Raw genomic sequence first — 13,619 nt, forward strand, 5'->3', positions numbered from 1 at the left:
TCCTGTCTGTTTTGCAATTAGCACTCCGCTCCCTCGTCTCTATGTCGCCACACTTTCACAACTTTCTTTTTCTTTTCTTTATTTGAGGCAGCTCTCTTTGTCTCTTGTCAATTGGAGCTTACACTTTTCCGCCATTACCGGTAAACAGGAGGATCCTGCTCTCTGCCTTTTCCCCCGAGCAGACAGGCGTCTCCTTAGGGAGTTCTCTATCCTGATGGGATAACGTGGGCAGGGTTTCTCTTGCACTGCAAAGCGAGGAGAGACATGAGTTACTGACCAAACACTCTATAACAGTGACTACTGTTGGAATATAAAGCTATTTATCACTTATTTTAATAAGAAAATAACGCTTACAGCAGCTTTAAGGAGCCTAAGTGGAGAGTAAAAAATGGGAATCTATGATGCAGGTCTTTGGTTTCAGTTCTAAATGAATGCAGGAGTGTAAAATGTATTTTTAAAAGCACTGAAACGACAGCAGCAGTGAGCCTAGCTAAACACCTTGCAGTAAGTGATAATTGTGTAACCACCACCACAAACAATAACAAAAAGATACATTAGAGAGAGAAGAAACAGCTGCTTATTAAAAACCACACAAGTTTAATTTCAAATGTGTTCTCTATTTCCTTTATTTGTAATCAAATATTTGTGTTACTATTCAAAAAATCTAGAAGATTAGCCGATATTTACTGTCATTGTAAACTGGAAAATACTGTGGTGCGATCCAAAACAAAACAGATTCTCTGTTCTTTTCATGAAAAAATTCCAGTTGAAATCATAAAATAATATCAATAAAGATGTCAGCAATTGTTACTAATCATATTTGATTTAGTATGTTCTGTTCTTTCAGTTTCACCTAATACTTGAAATGACTTTTTCTCTCTTTATTTGGTTTATGCTTCTTCGATATCAAATTAACTCCAGTTTTCTCTTTTCAAAAAAGTTTCCTCCAGGTTTACACGTTCGTTGCACATGCACAATAAAAAAAAGAAGACTAATATTGTGTCCTTCTGTTTTGCTTCTTTCTGCTTTTCTGAACTTGTTGCTTTTTTCAACAGAAGAGAAAAAATGTATAGACATGAGTTGCCAGAAAGACATGAGAAAAAGATAACACTGCTTCTCTGGAAATGTCGTCACATTGCCCCAGATGCATGTCATTGTACATTATCAAATACAAAACGAAAAACCTGACCTTTCAAGAAGAAATGAAACAAACTGGCTGGCAGCATGTGTCTCTACTGCTGATCTCACGTTGGGTCGCTGTCAGTCACCTCATTGCCCACACTGAATTACTGAGCATTTCCTCATTTGCAGTAAGTTTACTGTCATGTAGCTTCCTCTACAGTAGCATCAGCCTGGATACTGACTCACTGCTGGACATGGAGTACTTTATCCACCATTAAAACATCACTAAAGGCAAATATGGTAAGAAACAGTTTGTTTTATTTACATAATATGAATCCACCGCTCCTTTCACATTTCTCTTCATGTGTTTAGTTCAGTTTGATTTCCTCTTGACCATCAAGGCATCTATGAATAACCTGCCTGTTGTAGAAGGGCCATCGAGAGATTTTATTATTTCACTGTGGCTAAAACCTCAGTTTCCTTCTGTTGTGTAACAACATACTCTCCTTCTTTTAACATTTAACCTCGATTTGATGTTACGAAATAGCAGATCCCCTGTGTTTAGATTCAGTTAAATATTGATGTGTTGAGCTGCAGTCGTTCCCTCCAGTTGTTACACATTTCTTAGAGTAAAGGGGGAAGTTTGGAAACAGAAAATAAATGTTCCTGCTGCTGATGATGAAAGAGAGCTTTATTACACACAGCTAGCTCTGGTTAATGATTCACAGGATAATCACTAATGTGGTACTTTTACATTTCTATCTTCCTTATCCTACCATACACATATTAATTGTATTTTCACAGTTTTTTTACATGGAAAAGAGATAATGATAGTTGAAATTTAGTTGCAAATGTTAAGGATCCTCCAGGTGTTCCCCGAGCTAGTTAGCACAAAGACCTTAAATCATCTTGACCGCAAAACTCAGCTGAAACGAGGCTTTAATTATTGTTATTTCATGAGCTTAATTACAATAAAATGCAATGACAGAATTTAATAAATTGATTAGCTACATCAAATGTCTGTTGTTTGTAGCAGAGACTGGCTGTAACAGATGAGTTACAACTTTACAACTTTATTTGCATAGCACCTTTCATGCAGGTTCGTTCAAAATGCTTCAAACATGACTGACAAACTGATGAGACAGTACAAGTATTTCAAAGAAGGCATCGATAGGGTTCATCAATATCCCAGAAAATTATGAAAATTATTATTTTTTCACACACCAGAGAAATTGTAAAGAAAAGACCATGTTTAAGTCATATTTTAGTACGCATTCTTCATTGTCTTCTGACCTAACATGGCGAGACCGAACATCTGCGATGATGTGTCAGTGCCAAAGTAGGCAACACACACATATATAGATACACACTAACACACACACATACACACACACACACACACGCTGTGTCTTTTCTCTGCTGCAGCTGCTTGCTGACTGAAAGTGGAGCCCCTCTCTGCGTGTGTGAGTGTGCTTTGTGGTGTAGAGAAAAGTTTTGTCTGTTTCCTTTGTTCTCTGTAATGAGACAGACGACTGCGAGCAGAGCTTGCAGCTCATTTGTGCAGACGTCTCCATGGTAACAGTCGCAGGATGCTGGCTGAGGTATAGAGGTGTGTGGTCGTAAGCGCTTCCTGCTCTTCTTCGCAAACTCTGTCACAAGGTGCTCAAAACATATCTTGATGGGATTGTTTTATTTCTGCCATGTTTTCTTGTTGAGAACAAGACGAGTTCATCCATAACAGAATTTACTTTTATTTTCCACCAGGTTTGTTAGCTAACCATTGTTTTCTGACCCCGCCTATTCAAGTCAACCAATGATATCATATTTTATTTCTCTTTTATTTTAAACTCTTTTTAAACTCTTCTGAGCACTCCCAGAGACACACACAGATGACCCAAACTCATTGTCGACCCTTATAAAAAAGGAGAAGAAAAAATAAAATAAGAGTATACTTTATTTCATTTTATTTTATTTTCCTCTTCTGACATTCCTACTCTTGCACCGCTACTTCTAGTTACTGCCGTGCCAAATTCAATTCCTTCTCCAGAGGATCAATAAAGGCACATCTTATCTTATCTTAAACCTTCTCTGCGTTTAGACCCCCACATCCTGGGAAAAAAATAATGAAACAATAAGTATAAATTACTGTTAACTCAACTATGTATTTTTGATAATTACATGACGCTGGTACAGTATGTGTGCTGAAATCTGAGAGAGTCTGTCATTGGTGGCTGACCACCGATTTCGTTGGTTGTACTTAATCAAAAGTTAGAAGAAAAAAGCATCTGTTAATGTAAGCTTTCCAGTTAAATATCTAAATCTGAATGAGTAAAGACACAGTCAGATTAAATGTTGGCTAATATAGGAAAATGTAATAATTAAATGATGTCATATTATGTGGGCCTTCTTTCAGGTGGCTAAAATACGTCTAACTGTCGATACCGTTGAGCTGTACAATGCTCTGCTTCTTCGTGGGGTGGCTGTAGCTCAGGAGGTAGAGCGGGTCGTCTAGTAATCGGAAGGTTGCTGGTTCAAATCCTCAGCTTCAAAATGACAAACAAGATACTGAACCCCAAATTGCTCCTGATGCATGGCAGCCTCTACCATCAGTGTGTGAATGTGACAAGTGTTGAGCGGTCTGTAGACTGGAAAAGCGCTATAGAGGGTGAGCTGATGGTCATCTACTGCAGGTAATACACTGACTAGGGATAAGTACGTCATACAACCCTACATCAAAACACCTGAACTATCACTTTAATGCCTTTAAGATAGTAAGCAAGTACTTCTTACAAGGTGCTTCACAGGTGCACATAAAACACAGAACCATAAAAATAACACACAATGAGAAAAAAGCCACAAAGCCTTGGTGGCACTTGCATGTTGTGACCCTAAATGACCAAAATGCAAAAGATGCAACAAAGATAACATCCGCATAGCATACAAAGAGAAACCTCTGGAGGCGTAACCACCCTCTAAAAATCTGTCATTAAATCTTCAGTCAGGAACCCCCTCAGCTTCAAGTAAAATGACCCACTTTTGTTCAGTATGATGGTTGAGTATCAGCACCGGCATTGACCTTATTAGGCACATGTTTTTGTCTGTGTCACTATAACATATGTTTCAGTTGCTTTTGCTGCTGTGGGCTGCAGGTTTTAGTGCCACAGCAATCTCTGACCTCATGTTACTTCACATAAAAATTATTCCAACTGTAGTGCGGCATCCAGATTTTAAATTTGGCAAAAAAAGAAGAAGGCTGTTTGTGCCGATACATTGTTTTTTCACATGTATTATCTAAGTTATTATGAATTTCTCCTTGAAATAGACACCCAAATAAAGGCTTTTAAGACAAAAGAGTGTCTTTGTTTTACCTACTCCATGATAAAACTTGTTTACCAGAAATAAGATTTAAATGTATCAATAATGATAATCTCTTTATAATGATCACAATCTCTGAGAAGTTTGATTGCTGCCTTCATTATCTCACTGTTCAGGCTGCACAAGTGGAGGAGACTTCCAAACTACCAGGAAACTGTGTTGTTGCACGGTGCATTCTCACTTTATAAAGATAGCGTAGGGGTTTTGACGCCCGGTGTGTGTGTGCATGGGGACCATGCCTTGCTGTGCTGCTAACTTCCTGCTTTAGCACCAGAGCTGCTGCAGTTGAGTTTGTACTCCTGTGTTGTTGTCAGGGGGAAAGCATTGATGTCAAGGCTCTGAGGGCCAGGTTCAACAACAAGGCCAGCACCTCGGACACCAGCAGCCGAGACAGCGGCTCCCCGAAATCTCCACGACCTGGGTTTGGGAGGGCGATCCTGCCTGTGATAGACAACGATCTGGCCCATCAGAGACTGTCTCCTACAGTTCCTCCTTCTGCGATGGCTGGCCCTGGCATAATGAGGTTCCCGAGGGGCGAGCCAATGGCAGCCCCCATCCCCTCCAGACCTGCTGGCTTCCCTCGACCACCTCCAAATCCTGGAGTCAGACCGTCTATCCAGCCAGCAGACGCCACCAAGGTGAAGCAGACAGGGGAGATGCTACAGAACATAATGCTGAGGCACCAGAGGCCTCCAGGCACCAAACCATCCCCTGTTCCAGCTCCATCTCAGGCCCCTGCATTAGCTCACGCCTCCACCCCTCCACCACTCCGACAGCAGCCTCGGCAGAGGAGCGCAGGGGAAGTGACCCCACTGAGGAAGCATCTGCCCCCTGAAGGACCCCTGCCTTTGAAGCCCAAACGGCCTCCCAATGTCAACCTGGAGCCCTTTAAGAAGTTCAGCAGAGGACCTGCACTCCCTGGCCCAAGAAAGCGAGACGGTGAGTCTCTTTGGATTAGTCACTCAGACACATGTAATAATGTCGGACTCAACTAATAAATGAAGACAAATCTAGACAATCCTGGGTCCTTACCAAACTTTTGCTTATAACTCTTTGGCTTAATGTTATTAAAAGGCTCATTTTTCAGCAGACAGTCAAGGTTCATTCTGTTTAAAAATAATTTACCTGCAAAATAATGACAGTGGCTGCCGCTTGTCAATATGAAAGGACAAACTTGTTCATTCTCTGCCCTGCTAACATTTAGCTTTTTTCACAGAGGACATTTTTACATGTCACTGAGGAATAATACATCTGTTCATATCATATAGATGTTACTATAGTAAAAAGCCAAAACGATCTAAAATGTTTACAATTGTTTGCCCGTAATTTTCAACAGTTGGAAATTGCAGCTTTTGATGGAAAGTTAAACCATTAAATGAATACATTTTCACATCTAAATGTTGATGGCAGAGCATCAAATACTAGAAAAGAGTGATTACACATTAGAATCTGATTTTTTTAAAAACAGATCTTTAAAATAAATAGGTTTTTTTAAAACAAGTCATTAACCACAGTTTGTCTCTGTGGTCATTATTAGCAGTAAAGTTTCGGAAAAATGAAACAGAAAATTAAGAAAAACAGAAAAACTTTTGGATATTTGTCTATATATTTTTGGCCTTTTGGAGTGTGACAGTTTGTTGCTGGTTATCCGTCTCTTTTTGCCTTAAATGTTTTCACATGATATGCCCTTTCTCTCTCTGGTTCTCCCAGCAGGTTCTCCAGGCTCAGCCGGCAGAATGATGTCTTTACCTGCAGTAAGCAGTCCTCCAAAACCGCCTCAACGACCCAACAAACCCAGCAGCCTGCAGCGCCAAGTCGCCTCTTTGTGAGTGTGTAACATCACACAAGGGTTTCAGATTTTCTGATTGATAATGAATGAAAAATGTCATTTGAAAAAATGTATAGTTGCTGAATAATGAACAGCCGTTATGTTTGTTTGTTTATTGCAGGGACTTTGATGATAACCAGGAAACCTACGACGACATTGCCAGCTTCGAGAAGAATGGTAACAATTACAGCTTGTTCATTTACTTACATTATTATTATTATCAAACATTTATGTGCCACTTTTTAAAATGGAAAACGTACTTTCACTTCTTTAAATTGTGTGACTTCACAGAGTCCTGGAGTGACAACAGTTCACAGTGTATGGACGGGGTAAGGACGGAAAACTCAATCTGAAATGTAACTTACTGTAAAGAGAGAATAACACCCATTTTAAGAATTCAAACCCACGGGGCTCCTCTTGTGGGAGATTATTGGTGAAACTTTAAGTAGACTGATTTTTCATTCAAACTGTTCTTTAGTCGGCTATAATCTGATTTTCTTGTAATGGGTGGCATTTCCCTGTAATCTGAAAATTCCTGTATGAAAATGTTTTTTGCTTTAAAAGTGCAAATAAAACCTTTTTTCTTGTAGGATGATGAAGACGTGTATGAGTCTATTGATGAGTGAGTACAAATTTACCTTTATCATTTAATCATTGTGTCTCTGTGTGTAAAGGGCTCTACTGGCTAAAAGTAGAATGTGACTGCAGCTGCATGAACCTGAAGCGAATGTGTTTCTATTTTTTCTCTTACTGCTGCTGTTATTTTTGCACCTACTGCAGCTACTAGAGCAAGTATCACTACAGCTACTGCTAATACTGAGAGTGTAGGTTTAACACATTTAAGACAGTGTGCTTATATTCCTCCTTAACTGACACCAATGCAACTTTTAGTCACAACATTACGTGCAATGATTGATATTGCTTTATGGTTACAAGTTTTACATATTTCCTGTTAAAGCAGGATATAGTGACAAAACACTGGGCGGACTGTTAAAATGTGGGCAGGTTGGAACAAACGGAAAAAAAGAAAAGGTGGTGACGTTTGCAGCATATTGGAGTTGGTAAAACAGTTAACTGTGAAGTGCTTGGGCTGCCAATGTATAGTTGAGTTTTATTTAACCATGAATACAGTATGAACTACTTACCAGAGAGTGAAATAATTGGAATACTATGAGAAAAACTAAGGTTGGCTGATGATTAAGCCTACTGACTTTGGTAATCCTCTGACTTTTCCTCTCGCACATCAGGAGATTCACATTTGCAGTTTTAAGAATGGAAATTCTTATCCACAAAAAAAAGCCAATTGTGTATGAATGTATGTAATTCACATGTGAAAGTGTAAACTCATCATGTGGAAATGTTCATTCATATGTGAAAAAATTCAATCACTTCTGAAAATGTCCCGTTCAAGTATGATATCATTTTATTTTCTTGTAAATGTATGAACACATGTGGAAATTTTCAGTCATATGTAAAACACTTACAAAAATGTCTAGTTTACATGTATAACTAGAACGGCACTCAGTACAGTGCATATCTCCGCCAAGGCCCAACTGTCTCCTTTAATTCAATCAAGCCTAATCCAACATCAATTAAAACATAATTAAATCAGCAAGATCCAGATTTTAATTTGGAATTATCAAATTGTCTCATTCATAGATACCAGCCACCTTAATATGCATACATTTTTCATCAAAATCCATGCATTATTCCCATCATTCCCTGGAAAACACCCCATCTTGCAATGGTTAAGAAAGTGAGTAAAAAATCCTGGATCCATCCCTTTATCTGGATCTGCTGGAAAAGTTAGTGGGGTCTATTCTGGGCTGAGATCCATCCTCCATCCAACTTTTGTGAAAATCCATTCAGTTGTTTTTGTGTAAACCAACCAACCAACAGACACAGGCGAAACCATAACCTCCTTGGCAGAGGTAATAATTCCATTCTCTTGAGAGATTGTGATTTACACTTCTGAAATTTCATATTTGACATTTTCTTAAGTGTCGTCTTAACTTACCCTCTAACCCTTGAAATGATCTGCAGTGGGGACCTTTGGGGATCATCCTGTCCTTGGCACAGGCAAGAGTATCAGTGGCCCTGTCTTTAATGATCCTCTGAATTGTCCAGTACTTTGGTTAATAGCCAAACTAGTGACATTCTCACTGTGCAGTGCCATTTAGCTCATATTTGTATCTTGAGATAGCTAACTAATAGGTCAAATGTGGTAAACATTATAACCTCTAAACATCAGAACGTTACTGTATGTTAGAATACTAATTTTAACATTAGGTTAAAGCACATGGCAGATGATAAATTCTTAAGAGGCTGATTTGAAGAACTGACAAGTCATTTCTTATTTTAATATTGCATTTATAGAGACCAGGTGGAAATGAACAGGAAGAATGCTGAGAAGAAAAACAAAAAAGAAGCAAAGAGGCGACAGGAGCAGGAGAAGAAAGATCAGATGGAGCGTCGGAAGAAAGAAAATGAGTTGAAGAAGAACTTTCAGGTAGGGAACCATGACTTGTTCTCTGAGAAAATGCCCCACCTTACAAAACAGGAAGGCTATTTGCAGATTGGATGTTTAGTAATGCAAGAATTTGAAACATAAGTGGGTCAAGCTGAAGAAGTTGTTCCTTCTTTGAAATTCAAAATAGCAACTACATCCTTCTGTCCTTCTGTAGTTGCAAGGGGAGGTGGAGGTTCTTCATACAGCCAAAGTTCGGCATGACTGGCATGGAGGAGGAAAACTGGACCTCAGTGTACGACAGGGAGAGAGTGTGGAGATCCTCCGAGTGAAGAATAACCCAGGAGGCAAATGGTTGGCTCGCTCTCTCAACGGAAACTGTGAGTTTCACTATAAATTTCTCAAGGCATGTATGGAAAAAACAGTTCCAGTCTGGACCTCTCTTTTATGCCATTAAGTTAGACCAGACAGAGTTCAGCATGGATCAGAAGTTCCAGCAAATTCACCCCTTTACCAAACACTGCAGAGAAGCGGTTGAAGAAGGCTAGACAACTCAAAGTTATTGATCTAAAATATTCTGTTTTTCAAATGTGTAAATTGATAAATATATTAAAAGGAGACAGGTTGGTAGTCCTGTGTAGCCCACTTTTCGTAAATATCCAGCAGCACAGTTTGAGTGGTAGGCTTAGGGTAATCTTCATACTAACCCACTTGCTTATTTTGATGTATATTCTTAATTTGCATTCTCAAAAACTTGAGTGGAAATATCTGAAATTGAAAAATAAATCTGAAATCTTTTATACTTGGCATAGTTGGCATATTTATATGTGGGAATTCTTCCCAAATATTCCTTGACATTGCAATTATTGTGCTCTGGCAAGCAACATGTGTATGTGAGGTCCTATTTGAGTTTATATCTTTGCACTGAAGACATTTTTCTGGTCCTTGCTTCCTCTAACCTTATTATGTGATATACAAAAATATTATCAATCACTCTATGCAGATGATACTCAGCTCTATCTTTGAAATCAAAAAATCCTGGTGGCCTTATCTCTTTCAACTTGCTGTCTTATCTCATACTTCCGCAGTACTATTAGTAAAATATGCACATAATTGTAGGGGACAAGATGTCCCAATATTAGCAAGAACTAGACAGGCTGAGGACAATAAAGATGCCTTAAAGTGAAGCAGAGTAACATTTTCTCCACTGAGAAAGTGAGGCTTTGTCAAGTATTGAGACACTTTTGTAGTTTGTTGGGAGTCACTTTAGTACATGGTTATGTTGGTTCTCCAGTAAGTTAACTGGTCGGCTAATGTTGCATGAAAGCATTGAACCCCATTTTTATTATACCTTCCACACTGATTAAATGGTAAAACGTAAAACTGTCAACTGGAACTAAGAAACAATTGTTTCATGTGACAATGATGTAAATATACTGTATATGTGAATACTTATTGTACACTATTTTTGCCTAGCATACTTATTTGGCTAATGGGGACAAAACTTTAACAACAAAAAAGTACTTTCAACTGTTTATGTTAATCCCAATTTGTTGTTTCAGATGGAATCAGTAATCTTCCTTTGTATTATATCAATCATTGGCAGAGAACAACATTTATTAAAATCACACAATAAATACTCAACTTTATGTTCATGTCATAAGTTCAAACAGTGATACATGGTTCTATTAGATCAAAATCCAACATTTTCCAAAAACAGACACTGAATTGACATAATAGAGTCAAAGTCTGTTATCTTGATGTTGTGTCCTTTGCAGATGGATACATCAGTAACACATGTGTGGATATTGACTATGAGGCAGTGAAGCGCAAAGTGCTCCAGTCCAGAAAAATAGACACATCACAGCTGCCACCGCCACCTCCAGACCCCCCACTGATGTTAAATGTGGAGTCTAATAACAGAGACAGGTACAGTGGATTGTGTTAGTCCTGCTGTATTTAAGTTTATTTTTGTGATACTGTGAGGAAAAATGTCTTTACACTCTTCAACCAACTTTTCCCAACGGTTTTATATACATTTATACATAATCAGCGATAAGCTACTCACCTATTTGTTTTGTTGCATGGCTTTTTCATTTTCACCCACATCTGTTCCAAATAACATATTGTGTTTCCTCTAATCTGCAGCATGGTTGAAGATGATGGTAAGTGACAACACACCACTCATAAACATTACTGGCAGATTAACAAAGGGGAAAACTCACATTGTTCAATAGAAACAAAACACACATAGCTATCTATGTAACATAAAGACCAGATCGATTGTTTTAAATAAATGTTTCTTTCTTTCTCTTTCTGCTTAAAGCATCAAATAGTTTAATAGAATAGGGATTTACAGTACAGACTCATGAGCATACACCACTAACCATTGGTGAAAAACCTAGTTAAAGTCTGTAGTTAATTAATGTTCAATTCTAGACATATGTCAGCATATATTTGGATATTATAGAAATTATAGGTTATGAAATAAGATGCCTGGCTACCTCATACTGTGGGTCTTGTTAGCTGTACTTTATGTTAATCTTTTTCCTCAGACATTTGGGAAAAACAATAATAGTTTTAGTTTTACTGTACTTTGTTTTGTCCTCAGACGACTATGATGACGTTCAACCACTACCGGAGGATTTCCCCCCACCACCGCCTGAAATCAGGTACCCGTTCATCTGGTTGACTGAAGGTCAACAGGAAATGAGAGCTAGATATATTGAAAACTCAGTACAGCTTGACAATCAGCATAATGTAAAGCTATACTGATGTAGATCGGATGAGTGATGAGATGAGGTGGAGGAATGTTTAAACCTGCAGTGGTGACATAGGCATTTGTGAGCTTCTTGATTAACTGTTAAACCACTCTATTTTTACAGCATAGATCCCAAAGTGGTGAAAGAGCTAAAAAAGAAATTTAAGGTAAGGCATTTTCAGATTACACCAGATTATTTGGTTTTAATGACAGATAAAGCAGTGTCATCAGCATAGTAGTGAAAGTAAATGTTTATATACTACATTTGTTATTATGTACCAGAATTATTTTTCCAAAGGGACAAAGAAAAAGAAAAATAACAATGATGATGAGAAGCAGAATTTCCACTTTATGCAAATAACAAACATGCTACGGTGATAGAAAATGTGTACAGAAAATGCTAAAAATTGATCACTCAAACTATCATTTCCCAGTACGAGGGGCCTCTCAGGGTGCTGCACACCATGATGGTGGATCCTAATTGTGTCATAAAGAAGCCAGATAAGAAAGATCTGCACGTGATGCAGGGAGAAGTCCTGGACATCATCGAGCTCACCAACAGCAAGAAAGCTCTGTGTCGCAACCAGTTTGGAAAATGTATGTAAACCACTCACATCCCTCTTTGTTATTTTACTCAGCAACACATGATAGGTGGTGTATTTTACTTATTCAATGTGACAGTTTTACATAAAGATGTATTTTGTCTCACCTCTCACAGATGGTTATGTGTCCAGATCTCTTCTTCTCCCAATGTAAGTGGATTTTTATCAGTTTAATATGAATATGTGTCACTATTAGAATTTCTGTAATTAAGTCTTTTTATACTATAAACAAATAAGGATGAACTTCTTTTCTGTAAATACATTTTATTGGTATGGCAACAGCTCATCTTAAACTTTAATTCTTTAATAGAGATCTTTGTTGTTGTGTTTGATTGTATAGATTAGTCATTCATATTAGCCAATGTACACACATTTAGTATACTGTATATTACGATGCATAAAGATGATCTGTCATTTACAAATTGTACTGGATGCACCTCGTTTCATAAATTCAAACATTCTACTGACATCTTTTGAGCGACTGCTTAAATATATAGCATTTTGTCTTCATCCACAATTCCATTAAAAGGTTGAAAAACTAAATTTGGACTTCACAAAAATATCAACAGAAATCATTCTTCCTTTACAGGGAAGGAGACATTTACGACGATGTTGACTATGCAGGCGGTGAGTTATCTTTGCATCTTCATGTTCTTTAATAAAGGCAAATGCAACACAAACTGAGCTATTCCCATTTCCAATGTGATCTGAATTATTTACTTTTCCTTTTTTCTTTCAGACATCTATGACAACGACTCTCCACACAATGATCATTAAAACATCAAACTAAACACACACACACACACACACACACACACACATACACACAGACAAAAGAAACAAACTATAAATTAAAAACTGTATAAAACTATATAATATATCGATACAGATTTTTGCTTTATTTGACTCCGTGCTGCACAGCAAGGTATCCTATCACAATTGAGATGAAACAGTAAAGTACTGTATGGCTCACAAACAAACAAACTATCTCACTTAAAACTAAAACGATACATGATAGAAAGACACACACACACAAATACTGTAAATGCCCTGTGCTGAAAATAACAAACTGTCAACATTGCATTGTTTGTCAAACTGCTTGTATAGAAAATGAATACACTATTACCGTAGTTTTGTGTTTTGCTCGACTTCTGAGATAATGTAAAATAATGAATAAAGTTTTTTTCTGGTAATTGTGTTTCAGTTTGAGCTCTTCTCTTTCTTTTTTAATACATAAGGAAAATGCTTCACCTCTGGAAGTGTTATTTTTTATTTAAGTGGAGAAAGAATATGGACCTATCTGTAGATCACGGAGCCCTATGGAGCTGGGGAACATAGGGTCTTGGTACCCAAAAAAAGGTAGGGGAGACTGGGGATGGTTGTAACAAAGGGATAGTTGTAACAGCATCACTTCACCAATAAGGGATAACATAAGAGTCATGTGATCAATCTCATGTACAACCA

The 13,619-nt window shown here is 37.8% G+C and overlaps 1 protein-coding gene across 2 annotated transcripts; it reads left to right on the top strand.

Moving 5' to 3' along the window:
• Positions 1-1,349: 1,349 nt before the first annotated feature.
• LOC141004832 (FYN-binding protein 1) lies at positions 1,350-13,348 on the top strand. 2 transcript variants are annotated; one of them, XM_073476501.1, is made up of 16 exons: positions 1,350-1,422; positions 4,812-5,436; positions 6,211-6,322; positions 6,447-6,502; positions 6,617-6,654; positions 6,916-6,947; positions 8,702-8,834; positions 9,010-9,172; positions 10,571-10,721; positions 10,941-10,957; positions 11,404-11,464; positions 11,678-11,720; positions 11,988-12,150; positions 12,272-12,305; positions 12,745-12,782; positions 12,895-13,348. In XM_073476501.1, the coding sequence occupies exons 1-16, from the start codon at positions 1,420-1,422 to the stop codon at positions 12,930-12,932; spliced, it is 1,707 nt and encodes a 568-aa protein (XP_073332602.1). In that variant the 5' UTR covers positions 1,350-1,419; the 3' UTR covers positions 12,933-13,348. The 2 variants fall into 2 exon arrangements, with proteins under 2 accessions (XP_073332602.1, XP_073332603.1); XM_073476502.1 differs by having other exon boundaries at positions 1,355-1,422; positions 6,208-6,322.
• The last annotated feature ends 271 nt before the right edge of the window (positions 13,349-13,619 follow it).

This window comes from Pagrus major, chromosome 11, assembly GCF_040436345.1.
Source record: "Pagrus major chromosome 11, Pma_NU_1.0".
Classification (NCBI taxonomy): domain Eukaryota; kingdom Metazoa; phylum Chordata; class Actinopteri; order Spariformes; family Sparidae; genus Pagrus; species Pagrus major.